Source organism: Penicillium chermesinum, assembly GCF_028974085.1.
Source record: "Penicillium chermesinum strain IBT 19713 chromosome Unknown utg000005l:1.0-4115287.0:1.0-4118363.0, whole genome shotgun sequence".
In the NCBI taxonomy this organism is placed as follows: domain Eukaryota; kingdom Fungi; phylum Ascomycota; class Eurotiomycetes; order Eurotiales; family Aspergillaceae; genus Penicillium; species Penicillium chermesinum.
Window position 1 is genome coordinate 1,200,302 of NW_026695315.1, and position 16,759 is coordinate 1,217,060.

General features: G+C 51.0%; 8 protein-coding genes across 8 annotated transcripts; 4 read left to right on the forward strand and 4 right to left on the reverse strand.

Annotated features, from left to right (window-relative positions):
• Positions 1–725: 725 nt before the first annotated feature.
• Positions 726–1,809, forward strand: N7468_006608 (GTP-binding protein; the record flags this gene model as incomplete). The annotated part of the gene is given in 2 exon segments (XM_058475904.1): positions 726–1,349; positions 1,369–1,809. 2 exon segments carry the CDS (start codon positions 726–728, stop codon positions 1,807–1,809), a joined length of 1,065 nt encoding a protein of 354 aa, XP_058328794.1.
• Positions 1,810–2,190: 381 nt separating this feature from the next.
• On the reverse strand, positions 2,191–3,638 carry N7468_006609 (type III PLP-dependent enzyme; the record flags this gene model as incomplete). The annotated part of the gene is made up of 2 exons (XM_058475905.1): positions 2,191–3,245; positions 3,317–3,638. Coding segments are annotated over 2 exons (1,377 nt in total), but the record flags the coding sequence as incomplete, so codon positions are not given.
• Positions 3,639–5,346: 1,708 nt separating this feature from the next.
• Positions 5,347–6,285, reverse strand: N7468_006610 (uncharacterized protein; the record flags this gene model as incomplete). Its single annotated transcript, XM_058475906.1, has 1 exon — positions 5,347–6,285. The coding sequence occupies one exon, from the start codon at positions 6,283–6,285 to the stop codon at positions 5,347–5,349; it is 939 nt and encodes a 312-aa protein (XP_058328796.1).
• Positions 6,286–6,718: 433 nt separating this feature from the next.
• N7468_006611 (uncharacterized protein) lies at positions 6,719–8,127 on the forward strand (the record flags this gene model as incomplete). The annotated part of the gene is made up of 3 exons (XM_058475907.1): positions 6,719–7,367; positions 7,408–7,805; positions 7,861–8,127. 3 exons carry the CDS (start codon positions 6,719–6,721, stop codon positions 8,125–8,127), a joined length of 1,314 nt encoding a protein of 437 aa, XP_058328797.1.
• A 710-nt stretch (positions 8,128–8,837) lies between these two features.
• On the forward strand, positions 8,838–9,906 carry N7468_006612 (uncharacterized protein; the record flags this gene model as incomplete). The annotated part of the gene is made up of 4 exons (XM_058475908.1): positions 8,838–9,008; positions 9,084–9,104; positions 9,173–9,319; positions 9,385–9,906. The coding sequence occupies 4 exons, from the start codon at positions 8,838–8,840 to the stop codon at positions 9,904–9,906; spliced, it is 861 nt and encodes a 286-aa protein (XP_058328798.1).
• Positions 9,907–9,961: 55 nt separating this feature from the next.
• N7468_006613 (Zn(II)2Cys6 transcription factor) lies at positions 9,962–12,125 on the reverse strand (the record flags this gene model as incomplete). The annotated part of the gene is made up of 8 exons (XM_058475909.1): positions 9,962–10,287; positions 10,340–10,403; positions 10,467–10,681; positions 10,744–11,459; positions 11,510–11,817; positions 11,875–11,958; positions 12,016–12,035; positions 12,092–12,125. The coding sequence occupies 8 exons, from the start codon at positions 12,123–12,125 to the stop codon at positions 9,962–9,964; spliced, it is 1,767 nt and encodes a 588-aa protein (XP_058328799.1).
• A 1,138-nt stretch (positions 12,126–13,263) lies between these two features.
• Positions 13,264–14,938, forward strand: N7468_006614 (taxilin; the record flags this gene model as incomplete). The annotated part of the gene is made up of 3 exons (XM_058475910.1): positions 13,264–13,402; positions 13,495–13,769; positions 13,826–14,938. The coding sequence occupies 3 exons, from the start codon at positions 13,264–13,266 to the stop codon at positions 14,936–14,938; spliced, it is 1,527 nt and encodes a 508-aa protein (XP_058328800.1).
• Positions 14,939–15,211: 273 nt separating this feature from the next.
• N7468_006615 (NAD(P)H-dependent flavin oxidoreductase) lies at positions 15,212–16,255 on the reverse strand (the record flags this gene model as incomplete). The annotated part of the gene is made up of 1 exon (XM_058475911.1): positions 15,212–16,255. One exon carries the CDS (start codon positions 16,253–16,255, stop codon positions 15,212–15,214), a length of 1,044 nt encoding a protein of 347 aa, XP_058328801.1.
• Positions 16,256–16,759: the final 504 nt, after the last annotated feature.

Consider the following 16,759-nt stretch of genomic DNA (forward strand, 5'->3'; position numbering starts at 1 on the left):
TCCAGCCACACGTGCAACCTTGGAAGATAGCGCACAAGGCATACAGGAATCTTCCAGTCTAGGCGCTGTGCGGGGGTTGTGAAACCGATTTGGCGCCAACACAACCCCTGCCCTGCCAACCCGTGTTGGACCTCCTGGTATGCGTATGCCTAACATAATATTTTGAAAATTGCTAGCATAAGCCTTGCCTCTGTTTTCAGGGCTTGACATTAAACTGTGACACAAGGATACATAAGGGACTGATAGGATGACATGAAGTCCTCAAGGATAGCACTATTCGTGGTATGATGATTTTCCAGTGTGGCTCGTCCATAATTGACCCTGGCCCCTCTCAGTATTGACAGACAACTACAATGGAAAAACATATTTCAAACGACCAACAGATTCCTCAGCGCACAAGTCCCCTATATGCACTGATATCTTCGAACTATACCACCCAGCCATTTACTCCGCCATCGGAACGACTGCCACCTCAATTGCGCAGCCACATGCTTAGCGCCCACCAACTAAGCACCAGAAGGCAGAAAAATCAACAAATGAAAAAGCCACAGTACAGCCTCACCTTCATCCCAACTGCCTCGCGTAGTCTACCGATCTACTTACTGCCTCTCCTCTAGGCCAATTTTGCCCCGCTCCCGCCCCGCACCGACTCTCAAGATCCCAAGCCCCGCCGAAGAAGGAAAGAATTGGAAGTTTGCAACAAACAACCTCCCAACCAGCACACAATGGCCCCGATTCCAATAACAATCGTAACGGGCTTCCTCGGCTCCGGCAAAACCACCCTCCTCCTAAACCTGATCCCCCAACTCCCCCCATCCTACAAGCTCGCCCTCCTCAAAAATGAATTCGGCGACGTAGCCGTCGACTCCCAGCTCGCCTCCACCAAATCGATCTCTGGCGTGCGGGAGCTACTCAATGGTTGCATCTGCTGCAACCTCGTCGGCCAGCTCAGTGATGCGCTCGCCCAGCTGCGCACCGAGGTGCAGCCGGACCGCATCGTGATCGAGACGAGCGGGTCGGCGTTCCCGGCTACGCTGGCGATGGAGGTGAATCGGCTTGCGCGCGAGGAGGGCGCGTATGTGCTTGATGGGGTGGTGAGTGTGATTGATGTGGAAAACTGGGAGGGGTACGAGGATACAAGTTACACGGCGAAGTTGCAGGCGCGGTATACGGATTTGATTGTGTTTAATAAGTGGGAAAAGGTGGATGAGAGGCGGTTTGATGTATGTCTTGATCGGGTGGGCGACTTGGAGGTGGAGACGCCGTGGGTTAAGTCGGATAAGGGGGTTGTGGACAAGAGTGTGTTGTTGGGCATTGATGGGGCGTTGTTTGCGAAGGAGGGGGGTGAGGTGCAGCATCAGCATGGAGGGGGAGCATGAGCATGATCACCAGTCCGAGGTGGAGGTTCTGTCCGCTGTTTTGAAGGCGAAGGAGCCCTTGAAGACCATTGATGTTCAGGCTTTGGAGACGTTGCTTGGGTCTGCGCCTAGAGAGGAGGTTTATCGGATCAAGGGGGTTGTTCGTTGCTCGACGAAAACGCCGCCCGTTGAGACGTCGGACGATATGGAATCAAGAACGGAGGGCGAGGAGTCGGAGTATCGGTACTACATTCTCAATTGGGCGTTTGGGCGATGGACTTGTACGCCGTCTCCAGCGGTGGCAGAGGCAGTGGATGAGAACGTCATTGGGCGTTTGACTTTCATTCTTGCTCGTTACGAGTCAGCTAAGTGGAAGAAAAAGCTCGATGCCGGAGGACTGGTGCAGGCATTTGATTCCGAGGCAGAGTTGACTGTTGAGCGATTGAATTAACGCTAGGGAGGAGTGCAGCAAAGCGAGCAAACCCCCCCCCTAGCCACTTGTACAAATTTCGATCACCACTTGTCGATAGAGATCAGGCGCATAGATGATATAGAAGAATACTCAATTGGTTCCCCAAGTCTACTGAGGGGGGCAATACAGCATCGATATAACCAGAACAGATGTCTATTCTATACAAAAACGTCTAAATAAGATCCGCGAACCCTGTTCAGCGTAGACTGTCTTCAAGAATGTGCAAAAGATAGACCGAAATACTTTTGGGGAGCAAATGATACTTGGAATGAAGATAGACACACTCAAATATCACGGTAGGAAGCTAAATCTAAGCCGAAAGAACTAGAACTGAGCCCGAAATAACAAAAAGAAAACCATTCAATAGTCAAGCAACGCAGACGCGCCAGGCTCGCTCGAGATGTAGATCACCTCGTGGTTATCGGAGAAACCATTGAAGCGGGTAGCGCTGCACTTGGTGTAGGCCCCCATCTCTTCAAAGAAGAGCCAGTCACCGGTGTTCAACAGACCAGGCAAGTCAATGCGCTGAGTGATGACATCGATACCGTCACAAGTCGGGCCCCAGATGGAGTAGGCGATGTTCTCCGAAGTCGCAGAATTCGGAGACTCAGACCCGTCAGAGGACCCACGCAGCAGAACTTGTGCAACGGGGTGTTGGTGGTCGAAGATGATGTTCGAGAAGTTACCATACACCCCATCGTTCAGGTAAAGCATGTATGCATCACGAGACGGGTCCGATGGATCAGGGACGTCCCGGCGGGCGATGATGTGGGCGGCCAGAGTGAAGGCATTGGCAACGTAGTATCGGCCGGGCTCGGCGATGATACGAACGCTGGGTGGGAAGTAGGTATCTAGCGCCTCGCTCAGGATACCGGAGAACTTCTCGAAAGTATCATGGCAGAAACCACCGCCAACATCCAGGGTGTGCAGTTCGTAGCCTATCTCCGCAGCCTGATCGAACACGGCACGAGCGTCCTGGACAGCCTTCAAGAACGCACAAGGGTCTTCGGCACCGGAGCCGACGTGGAAGCTGACGCCAACAACATTGAGCTCAAGCTCATGCGCAAGCTGTAGCAATTGAGGGGCAATGTCCATCGAGGCGCCAAACTTCATACTCAGCCGACACAGGCTGGTCGAGTCGTCGGTCAGAATACGAAGGTAGAGCTCCGCATCCGGGAAGTTAGCTTTGATTTTGTACAACTCGTCCGCGTTATCAAAGGTCATTTGCTTAACGCCAACCTGAGCAGCATACCGCAAATAAGACTTGGTCTTGCAGGGCTGCGCGTAGATGATGCGACTGGGGTCGACGCCGGTGCGAAGAGCGAGTTCAATTTCCGATTTGGAGGCGCAGTCGAATCCATTGCCCAGCTGGGCCATAAGACGCAGAACCTCGGCGTCTGGGTTACACTTCACAGCTGTTGAGAGAATCAAGTTAGCACGAAGAGTTCAACCCTGAAGACAGCGCGAGCCGTAGGAAGGGACTTACCAAAAAAGGGCTTGACACGGCTCAAGTTCATCTTCCAACGCATGTGCTGGCGGTAGACCTCCCCCATGTCGGCAACGTAGAAGGGGTCCTCCTCGCCGGCACCACAGTTGTCAGTGTTGACCTCCGCGGCGCGCTTCTTCAACACGTCCAAGACTTTGTCCTTGGCAGTCAACCGAGATTGCAACAAATCGTCCCCACGGTCGGTGATCAGATCAAGCTGATCACGATTGATCAATTCATTTTTCAGAGAGCATATTTCAGCAGGACTAACTAACGCAGTCGGTGCCATAACCGTGTAGCTGCGACTCAACACGATTTTGATCTTAAAGATTCAAAGAAAGTAGAAAGTTCCAAGTAACGCGACTGCGTGTTAGGGAGGACGAAAAGTGTCGCAACCGAGGTTGACTGGACCAAGCCTCCTAGACCCTTCCTCCTTAAGAGGAAGAACCTGCAGAGAAGTCCTATGCGGCAGCTCAAGGGTTGGGGGAAAGACTGGGATTGGCGTCAACGGGTCGAAAAAAGGCGCACCCGGAGAAAGTTTAGGACCGATCAGCAGGAGGTGGAATGTTGTTAAGAGTGTTGCGGAGACGTCGAGCGGATACAATTTGGCTGAGAGAAGGGTACGCGGCTACTCGAGCCGTGGTGCCGTTTTTGCCTTTGGAGAGGGAATCCAAAGGCTGGAACACTAGGAAGAATGGAGAAACTAGATTGAATCAGACTGGCAGTTCCAGTATGAGAGAAAAAATTGGACGAGGGAGAGGGCAGCGGTTTTGGAGGGGGGAAGGGATTTTTAAATTTGCGGGCGGTGTTCGGATTAGGGCTCAACAGGGTTTGGTCCAAAAAAGACGCATTGATACCACGCTAGGGAAGCCTCCTGAAAGAGCTCTACCTGGCAGAGGACACGAAAGAAAAAAAAACAACTCACCTGGTACTGAAGACCCAAATTGAGGTGAAAGGAGGAAAGCACGACGGGGAAGAAGAAGAAAGTGTCTACTGGCGGGGAGCTGCTTACGGCATTCCCCCGGGAAATCCAGGCTCTCAGGGTCGCAAACTTTGACGGTGCGGTGCTACGTAATCCTCCCAAGTCCGGGCACTGGATCTGGAGATTGGAGATTTTTGCGTTTCCTTCCTTTGGCCTGGGATCTCTGGGATCGTCTCAAGATTGAGACATTTTACAGGTACAGGTATGATGCACCCCGTACATAGTCTCGTACATACTGTACCAAATCCAGGAGGTGGCCCCTCTTACTATGAGCGATTTCTGGGCTCTAGGCACCCAATTCGGCGAGAATCCATGTAGGCGCGCCGCAGGCACAGCTGGTCCTGCGTCCCGCCTAGAACTTGCTGCTGGGACCTTCAGGTCCTAAAAAAAAATTGCGGTGTGGCAATGCCTTGCCAGGGTATTTGCTTTGATCTTGGTGGCGTCGGCCATTCTCCACAATAGGCAAAGTTTCCTTCTCAATTGCTACTTGGACAACAAATGAGAGGGACAGCTGTCACCAATGTCCAATGGCCGTAGCGGTTTCAGCCGTGTAAAATAAGCCATAGCTTCGTGATGCTCTCTGCAGTGCAGCAAAGGATCGGCAGGTTTTCAGCGAGCGGGATGACGCACAGTGGACACGACCCGCCCTGTGCTTTTCTATGGGCCCCGCGGAATTAGCCTACCCGCTTCAGCAGCTGGACATGTAAGGCGTTTCATGTTTCCTGATTCCCAGCAAACCTTGGGTAGATATCTCTTCATCACCTCTGATGTAGAACGATCTCGACCAGTGATGGGATGTTTTCTACTTCGGAACAGGGGGTCTTCCTGCCGCTCTGACAACACAGAATAGACTATCTATGACACCTGAAAAATAGGTGTTCTGTCACATGATATCCAGGTTCTGGAGGCCGGCTATACCTCGATGTTATAATACTACGTATAGTTACCCTGTACGAGTCTGACAGGGCGATGGCCTTGACCAATCATTTCAGAGTGATACCCACACAATTTGGGGTCTTCAGCTATGAATTAGTACCGAAAGTCTATACTACCCTGATCTATGACACGTCACCTTCCGGTAACAATGTAATTCGATTTTGTCCACTTGGTCGTTTTGTGCCGGCATGTCCATAGATGCCTGCTCCCCTGTGAACTCCGCGGACTGCATAAGATCGAAGAAGACGGCCTCGCTCTCGTGCCGCCGCTTGAGAGCCACGAGAACAAGGGCTTCCGGGGAACTACGGGTCAACTTGTCAAGCACAGAGACCAAAGCGGGGAGACTGTCTGCATTATAGGTGCAGTCAGACACCAGAATCAGATCAATGCGCTTGCGACAGAATTGCAGAGGCGGCTCGTCCCAATCCAAGTTCTGGTACGAAACGGACGAGGACTTTTTCAGGTGGGCCTCCGCAAGGTTTCGCTGGACTATTTCTTCCACCTCTGGGAGATCCGTGAGAAGTACTTCGCACGAATCCAGCATGCTCGCTAGCGCAATCCCCACAATGCCACAGCCAGCTCCCAATTCCACGGCCTGCAATGGTGGACCGCGGGGCTGGTGGAGGAGTTTACTGAGAGCCGGCAGGCGAGCGGTGGTCTCACTGGTAATAGTCTGATCGAGGAAGATCACCGATGCTAGAGCTGCATCCCTTCCGACGCGACAATGATGAGATATGGGTTCAGGTGTTTTGGTGGGTGGTACTAACCAGATATGCCGAGCAATACTATTGCCTGTCTCCTCCCATATCCGAAGTGTTGCAGTATGGCTTGATGCAAGAGTGAGTTCGCGCAAGATCAGCTTCTCCGCAGGTTCTGATCCCAATCGAAATGGGGCGCTGCATCCAGATATCACCAATGGAATGGCATTGGCTTCCATCGTGTCTTTTGTGGTTCCTTTACCTCGGATCTCCAGCACTCCGGGATGCTGCTCAGCATGCTCGGGGAGTATGGACCCATTGAGACAGCAATCTGACGCGAGCCAGCTTGCCATGTTAAAGATAATTCATCTATATGTTCTTTGGAAGATTCCTCAGCCCAAATGGCTGCTAGATCTACATCTTCGGCAAGAAAGTCATCACCCAAGTCGGTGGTGAGGCAGATAAGTGCGGTGATAAGCACGGACTTCTTAGACGATCGTCCTGATTTAGCGATACTTTTCTTATCCGGCTCAAATCGAGGAGGTTTCAAGAACCGAATATAGTAGACCATGTTCCCGCGGCCCTCAACAAAGTCTTAGATTTAAAAAGGCAAAGAAAAGAATCAACCGATTTGCCGGTTTTACCCCAGAGGGTGCGCCCGCACGTGCCAGCTGACTAACATGCTATCAGTGCCCGGCCGCATCATCATCGTCACTTCTCCAGAACCTCGAGTTCACCTGGATAAGGTGAAAGCCACCTTTTCGCTCCATTCAACGGACCTTCTCTATGATGCGCACGCGTGATCCTAGGATCCGCCAGCGGATCAACCAGATCTCCCAAAACCTCGAAACTGCCAACGAATCTGCCCAGGAAGGCCTGTACGCTTTCTCCCAGAACTACATATCGCCATGTCTGTCCTCCCTTGGAAACTGTATATCTGCGTGCACTGCCTGCTGCATACCAACGCGTGAAGATCAGCTGCGGCGCCGGCGCCGCGGCAATGCGGAAGCCAACTTCGACTTCTACGATGATTGGGACAACGACGAAGCCGACGACGGGCTACTGGGCTGGGGCACGGGGGAATTGGACCGCCTCCTGGCTGGCAGTGGCCTGGCACGGGGCGGTGCGGAGCAGCCGCGACTTCCGCGGCGCATGAGTTATGGCACGCGTCACACAAGGCGCAGGAGTACAGTGCTTAATCCGGATAACCGATCCGATCCGACGGTTATCCCTAGTTCGTCTCTGCTGGGGTTCTTGGAGCGCTTTCCTTGGAGGCTTGGGGCAAAGGGTGTTAAGTATCGTCCCTCGGCATCGGGATTGCAGGAAAACCCAGGTAACCTACGACGCTATGTCCATGAAGACGAGCCGTTGATGGCTGCTATGGATGAGAATGAGGAGAATTTAGTTTCTTATCAGGATTCTGGACGGCATCGGAGTGAGACTGGATCATCACGGGGCACTAATAACTCACTCAGCTCCCGCGGGGATCTGTTCCCCTAGTGATGACGAAGAAGATGCAGTTCCGCTAGACGATGAATTTGCTCTTGCGCTGGGGCGCCGTGGTACAGGGCTAGAGTCGGATGACTTGTCGGGCTCGAAACCGGAGATAATGAGGTCTCCCTCTGGTACTTCTAGCTTGGCAGAAACGTCATCACGAAAGGCGAGGCGTGGAAAAAAGAAGCGCTCGTCGACAAAATCACCAATGAGTACAGATCAAGAGGTCATCCATGATGCCGATATGCCATCCCTCGCGGATTTGAAAAAAGAAGAGGACCAGGCGGCCAAGGAAGAGGAGCTTGCGATTGAGAAGAGACGACTTGCTGCGCAAGAACTGGCCATGAAGCGTGGGCTAGATGCGCAAGACGCGCAGCTGGTATGGTCAATCCATCCTTCATTTCAGCTGAAATCAGCTCTAACATGCCTTTCAGTCCGTATCCCCATCTCAGCTTAAAGAGCATGTCACAGAGCGACCCCTCGAACAAGGTCAATCGCTGAGCTCCCGTCGAGTTTCTGACAAATATGATCAAATGTCGACCGATTCATCTATTCGGAGGTTATCGCGTGACCAGACCGAGCCTTTTCCACCATTTCCAGCATCTGCTTCTCTCGCTTCCTCGCCTACCCCTAGCTCCGTACCAGAAGCTAGTAGCAAGACTGCCACTGGCGATACCGGTGACCCGGATGCCGGCCATTAGTGCTGACGTTTTCTTTCCAGGCTGGTGTGGCGCAGGCGTCTCCTGGGCCGTCTGTATGATATGATGTGATGATTCTTCTCTTTCTGTGTACTATACCCAATGTTACGTATTAATTGCAGAGCGGTTTCCCGCTTTGCGTTGACCCGATATCACTTCCTATTTAATTTATTTTTCTTTGGAATTCAACAATTAGTAAACTAGTATGTTATACGAAACCACTGTATAGCCTACAAAGCCCCAGCCCAACCAAACGCTCTAATGGCATGAGCTTTAATGTGCCCTTATGTCCGTGGGCCCCATCAATGGGTGTGGGCTGGAAGTCGGGCCCCATTTGTGGGCTATGCAGAAGCCTACATTTGGAACCTACAAAATTTTAATCTTGTCGGCATCTGGTAGAGACGCCAGTATTACAAGTAGAGCCGTTCACAGTGCATGCCAAATTGAGAGCCAGCTAAAAGTAAGTAAGCTTATGGGAAATAACTTATTCTCAACGAACGGCAGACATAACCAACTTGAGATGAGAATAAGCAAATGTCTCTGCTTCGCAACAAAGCGCTGCCCCACCACGGGGAACCTTAACCGGAACTAGGATTAGTATTAACTCTCCTCACCAACTACCCAGACCTTCCACCATCCTAGACATCCCCTCGGTATATGTATCATAAAGGACGCATTGTCCTTTGCAGAAATAGAGTGCAGCAGTTTTCGCAATGGCGAAATCAGAAACTGAACTTCGGTCCATGATGGCCAAGGGCAAGGACCTGAGAGAGCTACCATGGTTTGACGCCGAGATCGACGAGGTTCCGGAGCCTGCTAAGACTATATTGGAGCGGTACAGCCAGATCCCAGCTGATCAGATCTTGGATCATGTTAAGGGTGTGGTGAGTGGGAGCTTTCTGTAAATCTCCTTATAAAGATTTATCGGATGTGCTGATTCCTTTATCTGAAATTTCTAGAGGAAGCGCGCGTTTGAAGTGGTGAGTGGTTCAATTTTCAAATGGGATATTCTCTTTTTCTTAGATGTGCAGGGCTCACAGAATCCTAGTTCCCATACCCTTGCATTGGATCATATAGGTTCTTGGATATGAGCATTCCGGAGTCGCCGGTCTATCCCGAAGTCCTGCAACGCCTCAAATCTGGACAGAAGCTTTTGGATGTAGGCTGTGCCATTGGACAAGAACTTCGAAAGCTGGTATGTTCAAACATGATTTTATCCAGTAACTTCGATTTCAGATGCTCATTATATTGCGTTTCTAGGTTTACGATGGAGTCCCGGGAGAGAATTTATACGCCTCGGATCTACGAGGGGAATTCTTCGACATAGGCTACGATTTATTCAAGGATCGGTCCACTCTGAAGGCCAAATTTATCAGCACCGACATCTTCGACAATAACTCTGAGCTTATCAAAACACTCTTGCATCAAGTGGACATTGTCAACGCTGCCTCCTTCTTCCACCTTTTCAGCTGGGACAGCCAGGTCTTGATCGGGAAGCGACTGGTCAGTCTCCTTCGCGCCCAACCTGGATCCCTCATAATTGGACGCCAAGTCGGTCGTATTGATCCCATTGACCCGGATGACAAGGAAAATGCACCAGAGCATTACCGCCACGATGACAAGACGTGGCTTAGACTATGGGAGCAGATCCAAAGAGAGACAGGGACGCAGTGGGAGGTATTTTCTCGATTGGAAGAGTGGAAGGGAGCTGACAAGCTTATGAAGTCTTACCACAATGGTTTGCAGACATTCAAGTTGAGATTTGTCATAAGGAGGATCTAGTACTGAGGTTGCCCAAAAGAGTCGAAATGAAAATACTCAGAATGGAATCTTCGCCCTATCCTGTCCGAGTCCAAGCTATACCTGCGGTAAAGTTCTGCCCGGCTTCGACCAGAAGCCCAGTATCATTGTCCGTCCGTTGAAACGGGGCCGCCTCCTCATATAACCATGGTGGGTTCGCCAATGCCATGATCTCCTGGTCAAATATTGTCCACGAGTCATCTGCATCGGGGCCTGGTAACATCACTTCTGCATTTGTACCTGGCGGGGTGTGCATGGATTGCATGCTGGAATCCAAGCGCTGAAATAGAACAGTGTGGATACTGGCCGTTGATGGGTGGCTCCGCTCCAGGCTTTGTAAATGGCCTCGGATTAAGTGTAAATCTATCAGGACTGTGAGCATACGGACGTTGTGATGTATTAATAATGAGCTTACCATCTTGGTGTGTCATTCCATCTTCTATGCCTCGTAGAAGTAGAACAGCCGCCCACGTTATCATCTTCACGGAAGTTAGATCTGATGCAGGAATTTCTTGATGGGAATAATTTTTTTTTTGGCTTACTATAAGATCCCAATTGGACCAGATACTAGCGTCATCCTCTCTCAGTCGCAGTACTGCCCGAGCTGACACTAGAAGCTCGTGCCTTTCTACAGGAGTGATATTTGCCGAGCTTATATCGAACCCCCGAGCAGGATGGTAAATAGATAGAACATATAGCTTGTGCAGATGATATTGTAGAAGGATCAAGATTCCCTGCCGGTCCGACGGAGTTGGTTCTAGGGCGGAGATTAGAATCAAGACCTGAACGAAGGGTACATAGGAATCAAGAAACACTCACGAGATGTCCCATTATACCGCACTAACCAGTCATCAAGCTTCCGTGCCCATAGCCGAATCACTTCCGAGTCCTCCTCTGTGAATGCGCTGCGCACGCTTAAAACTGTATGCGATACGTCGGCATTGATAGAGTCCCAAATTGTCGGTAAGCCTCTTCCTACAAAGTGGTTCAGTCCAAAATGCATCATCTCCGCCAAGCCTTGGTAAGCATTGCCTTGTCTCGCATTCAAGTTTCTGATTGCTTCGATCGGCGGCTGGCGGGGGAGTAAAGGGTATGACATATGTATAGAGGCGTGTTCAATGTCAATAACTTGAAGACCAGACCACAATCCACGCCAGTCAGACGACGAAGATTCTAGATCTCGTGGGCAACTATCGAGCCACAACCGATAGCCAGTCGCAATCCATGACCCGGTTGTATGGATGTAACCTTCGGAACTCAGGCTTGCCATGATGAGACCCAAAATATCATGGATAGGCTTTCCTTGTTCTGGTATAACTGACGTGGTTATGTTTTGGGCGATGGGCGGAGGGCATATGAGCTCCGTTATCGCACAGTAAATCGCAGCAAAGTAGCCAGGCGCCAGTGACACTAACTCTGCCGACTTATGATTGAGTGCCGCAATATAGAGGACCGAGGCAAGCAAGAGAGGTGTAGGTGCAGCAAAAATGTCTTTGTCTTTCAGAAAATGCAGGAGCGGGAGATTGTTAAGGAATCTAGACAGCCATTAATCACAGGCGCGAATGCAACTGGCAGAAATACCTACGAGTTCCAGAGGCGTTTGACGATTGGTCGAGCCCAAATTTTGTCATCTTGTTTAGGGAAGGTAATATGTCTGAGATGAGCAGTCGAGGCCCAAACCTCTTTCATGTGGAGACTCGGAGATTGCTCATCTTTCTCGTCTATCGATAACTCCAGCAGCCTGCGAGGGCTCTCTGTACCTTCCAAATTGATACCCAGAGCCTTCTCAATTCTGTCGAGTCGATCAAGAACAGACTGCTGATGTTGCATGGCAATACTTGAAGTAGAGTTATAGTCCTGAGGTTCTTCTAGAGGCCCATGGACTGCAGAGGCCTAGTTGTACCTGAGTGTAAATATGAGTGACACCCAATCCATAGTGGGGCTTCATACATTTGCTCGAGGCTTGAATATGCAGGTGTTGTTGCTCTGTCGACACCTCCGGCATGGCGGGAGCCCTGATACTTCACATTTCATCTGGAGAAGCATTTTAGCTCTGCTTTGACTTGCTCTCACATGCTATGCAACCCATACCTTCAGGCGCCGGCAGTTGACTGTATATGCACGTTAGTGTGATATTGGTGGAACCAACAATGGATTTTCTCCTCACCGCACGCCTTCGTGGGCTTTGGTCCTAGCACCATATTGGCTTGATTGTCTCAGGATATCTTTGGAGAAGTATCCAACGTCCGTGCTACTTCCTTATCACTGGCCACGTGAGCAGAAGCGGGCCCGCCTATTTCCTGGGGTTGGCTGGTTCCACTGCCAGCCTGGAATTTCCAATTGAAGAGTGAAACTTTTGCTCATTATAGATTTTGGTGAGGGGTAGTGTGCTCAAGCTAGAGTACGCCTGAATTCACCATAAAGCGGGCCAGCAGAGCCGCATTCTCTGCCGGCAACTAGAATGTCATTTGATGTATTATCAAATCAAAGTATAACCATGGCACTCGGTCTATACTTGTAAATATTCTTGTAATGATTTGCTATATAATGTAGACCAATGAATCCAGACCACCATGCTAGTGTGGGATGGAAACTCGAAGTCTGAGTAACTTGTGAGCAATCTCGGGTGATCTATGCGCTCATTAATCAAACACATCAAATGGTGGGATATGATGCAAGTAGTGGTCAACTTTAACAGCATAATCCTGGACAGCATTTGGTGACTGGGTTCAACGCAGCCAATTCACCAAAGCCCTCTGATTTAACCTAAGCACAAGTAGATCGGTCCCAAACACACTCCTGCGCCGTCTCACGACTTCTCGGCGTCTCGGCGCGGGAACAATTTGATAGACACTGTTCCTGAAGAGAACCCTTCTCTCATCGCCCTTTGATGATCCGGACTCCATCACAGGTCCAGCCCTTCAGAGACCCAAACGTACTGAAACTCATCAATCCATCTTGTTTCGACAAGACTGGACGGACCTTGGAAGGCTCGGGGCCCCGGGGGGTGGCACAGGTGGATGACGGGATGACTAAGAGGTCCCCTCGTTGAGTTCTGTTCCGACGGCATCGTCTACCTGCGCTTAATCACGAAGCACCGCGACAAAATCCGAATCTCCTTCCCCAGAGGCCTTGCTCTTGACCGAGCTCTGAAGTCCTCTGGGTTCCGCTCCGACAGATCCTAACGAACCCGCCGAATCGATCTCCGCCCATCCTTTGGAAAGTATCCCACCCCGACCACCGCACAAATTTCTCGGAGTCTGTCCGGCCACGCGACAACTTCAGGGTAAAGGCCGGGTCTGTTGAAAGCCAGCAGATACTGTGGAACGACCACGCATCATGGCTGCTGCAACAGTAGGAAAAAAGAACAAGGGGAAGAAAGTCGCCGATCCCAACGAAACCTCCAAATTGCTAGCCGCCAAGATCTCGCAGCTCGAACAAGATGCGACGAACGAGAAAGACCAGGAAATGGAGATCGGTGAGTCCTGAGGATTGATGTCCAATATCTTGGATGGGCCTTTTTCTATGCTAGTCAAAGATACGTAAGGCTAACTTGCATGCGATGTACAGAGCGGGAGGTGAAGAAGGCCACGCGGGACTTGAATCAGCTGCTCAATACTATAGAATCGCCAATGGTCAAGTTGGAAACCGTTCATAAGAGGTACACCGATTTGCTCGCCGATATGAAGAAGCTGGATCGGGACCACGCCAAAAGCAAGAAACGAGCGGATCAGCTGCAGAAGGACCAGGAGAAAGGAAAGTCAGAGTTGAACAAAACCGTTACCATGAAGGATAAGCTGGAGAAGCTCTGCCGTGAGCTGACCAAGGAAAACAAGAAAGTCAAGGTACGAGGTTGAAAAGAGGTTGCGCGACTGGACCTTCTCTAACCTCTTCTCCACAGGACGAAAACAAGAAGCTAGAAGAAAATGACAAAAGAGCTCGCATTGTTGTCAATGAACGCCTGGACTCTCTTCTCTGGGATATTCAAGACGTCATGGCCTCAAAGCAAAACCCCCGGGCCGAGACGCTCGATATCGATCTCAATGAAGCGTACGCATACGTCCTCGCCTTCCTTCGACATGAGGATGAATCCCCGCAGCACGTTCATCGTTTACTGACTTCGTGCTTTTTTTTTACCTTTAGTGTCCGCCTTAAGATCAAGACTCTCTGCGACCAGTTTGAGATGCGTGATATCTACTTCAAGAGTCTTCTTCGCGGCAAGGATCTGGAAATTCAGCTTACCACGGCCAAATACGAGGAACAACGCCGAGCTGCCGAGAATGAGGCGGCTCGCGGTCGTGCCTTGAGCGCCCAAGTATCAACCTTCTCTCACACGGAGGCTGAGCTCCGCAGTCAGTTAAACATCTACGTGGAGAAGTTCAAGCAGGTCGAGGACACACTGAACAACAGCAACGAGCTTTTTCTTACCTTTCGCAAGGAGATGGAGGAGATGTCCAAGAAGACCAAGCGCCTCGAGAAAGAGAACCACACCCTCAACCGCAAGCACGAATCCACCAACCGCAACATCCTTGAGATGGCTGAAGAACGCACACGCAACCAGGAGGAGTTGGAGAGATGGCGACGCAAGTGCCAGCATCTTGAAGCTCTTTGCCGCCGCATGCAGGCCCAGGGTCGGGGAGAAGGACTGGCCGAGGGCGATGATCATCTAGACCATGACGACGAGGGTACCGAGAGTGAGTACGAGGAAGACTATGAGGACGAGGAGGACCTAAGTGAGGAGGAAGAACCGGATGAATCTGACCGTGGTGCTACCCAGTCAGCCACTCAGTCTCCCGCGTCTTCGGAACGACCTGTCTTTGGCCCTCCACCTCCCCCCCAACATCCTCCAGGCTCGGGCTTCCAAGAACGCTGTTTTGAATGGAGTTCACTAGTCGGTGCTGATTCGATTTTGCTGGAGTCCTCTGACCCATTATCTCTTTTTTCGGGAGAAATGTGCCATCACGACGTACCCTTGTTTCCATATTGCTTTCACGAACCCCAATTTACGCGATAGATACTTCAAGGATTACACATGCCGAAGGATCGAAACAAGGAGGGTTTGATTAATTTTTTTCTAGAACATGCTGCTCTGGACGAGACGCGCGACCCCTGGTTTCGCAGACTTTTCCGACTGCACCTTTAGGATTTAACATCAGACTTTTTCCAGAATCGATATCTGTCATGGGTCTATGAGATCAAACTTCGCTGTACAAGTACATGCCATATTAGAAATTCAAACCTGGATGTTTTGATAAATGCGCCAGCCATAGGGTAGTCCAGTCTCGACCTACAGCCTACTAGATGGCGCCGCATTGATGTATGAGTTGCTCGTCCTGAGAACCTCCACGGCTCCCTTCACCATATCCCGCAAGATATCACCTGCAGGCTTGATCTCCTTAACACTGGCCGAGACATCGCCCATCAGAAAAGGCATGTCAACATCTTTCTCGTTCTCGAGGTCATGCATCATAGGCACAACTCCCTTCGAGGTCAATTTCTTGATCTCCTCAGGCCTATTCTCCCACTCTCTGATATACTCATTTGGCAACACCCGCAACGGCCGCCCACTGACAACCAATGTGCGCTGCGTATCGCCGTACTTCGCGCTAACCACCGCATCCTTATGCAATTTGCTCGCACCACTTTCAGTAGATGCCAAAAAGCGGGTACCCACCCACACCCCCGACGCACCCATAACTAACGACGCAGCCAGACTGCGCCCATCGTTAACGCCCCCAGCGGCAACAACCTGAGCCGGTTGGCCCGTCAACGGGCTCTTATACTTGCGCGCAACGTCCACGACCGCAGGTATCAGCACCGAGAACGGGATATCACCTGTATGGCCCCCGCCCTCGCCGCCCTGGGCACACACAATATCCACGCCGCGCTCAAGCGCCTTCTCCGCATGCCGCGGCGCACCAACCATGTTCATGATCAAGATCCCGGCTTCGTGCAGCCGCTTGATGGTCTTCTCGGGCGGAACGCCCACTGCTGAGACGAAGAGCTTTGTGCCGTGCTTGATGGTGACTTCTATCAGCTCGTCCAGGTGCCCGTGGGTGTAGTCGTGGTTGGTGGCTCGTGCGCCACCGCCCACCTGTGGCAGCGCAAGATCGACGCCAAATGGCAGTGATGGGTCGCGGAGGAGCGACTTGAGTTCAGTGAGCATCTCGTCCAGCTGCTCGGGTGTATAGCCCAGTCCGCCCACCGTGCCGAGGCCGCCGGCATTGGAGACGGCGGCAGCGAGGGGTGCTCCTGAGGCGCGTGCCATTCCTGCGAGCAGAACTGGGTGCTGGATATTCAAGAGCGAGCAGAGGGGTGTTTGGAGAGACATTGTGGTTGTGTGGAGGCGAGACCGCGTGGGAAGGTTCAAGGTGTTAAGAGGTTGTACGCGATGTCCGGGTCAATAAGTTATAGTAATAGGGTGGGAATGTGCATCTGAGACCGTTCCCCAGCCCGGGTCTGTGAGGCTTTTTAAAGAATTATATCTAAGTTGCCGATCGCTGTCGGGGTTGAAAATGCGGGGAATTCAAGCGCTTTTTGAACCGGACCGAGGCACTTTTTTTTGGCTCCTCGTGAGATTTACGCATAATTTTAGGGCTGATTTACTCTTCACAGATAAAGCAGTTTGTATATGAAATAAACTGAAAATAGATATGCTTAATGCTTATCATTGGTACTAGTCTTTGTTATCAGAGCTCCACCGCCAGTGGTTTCTTTTTACTCCTCCGTACAAATCTTACCTTTGACGAGCTAATTTAGAGCTCTTGGCACCACCTGAAGACATCCCATATACAAATGAGCAATCGCAATTTAAGTAGATTCGTAGCTCTTCTTC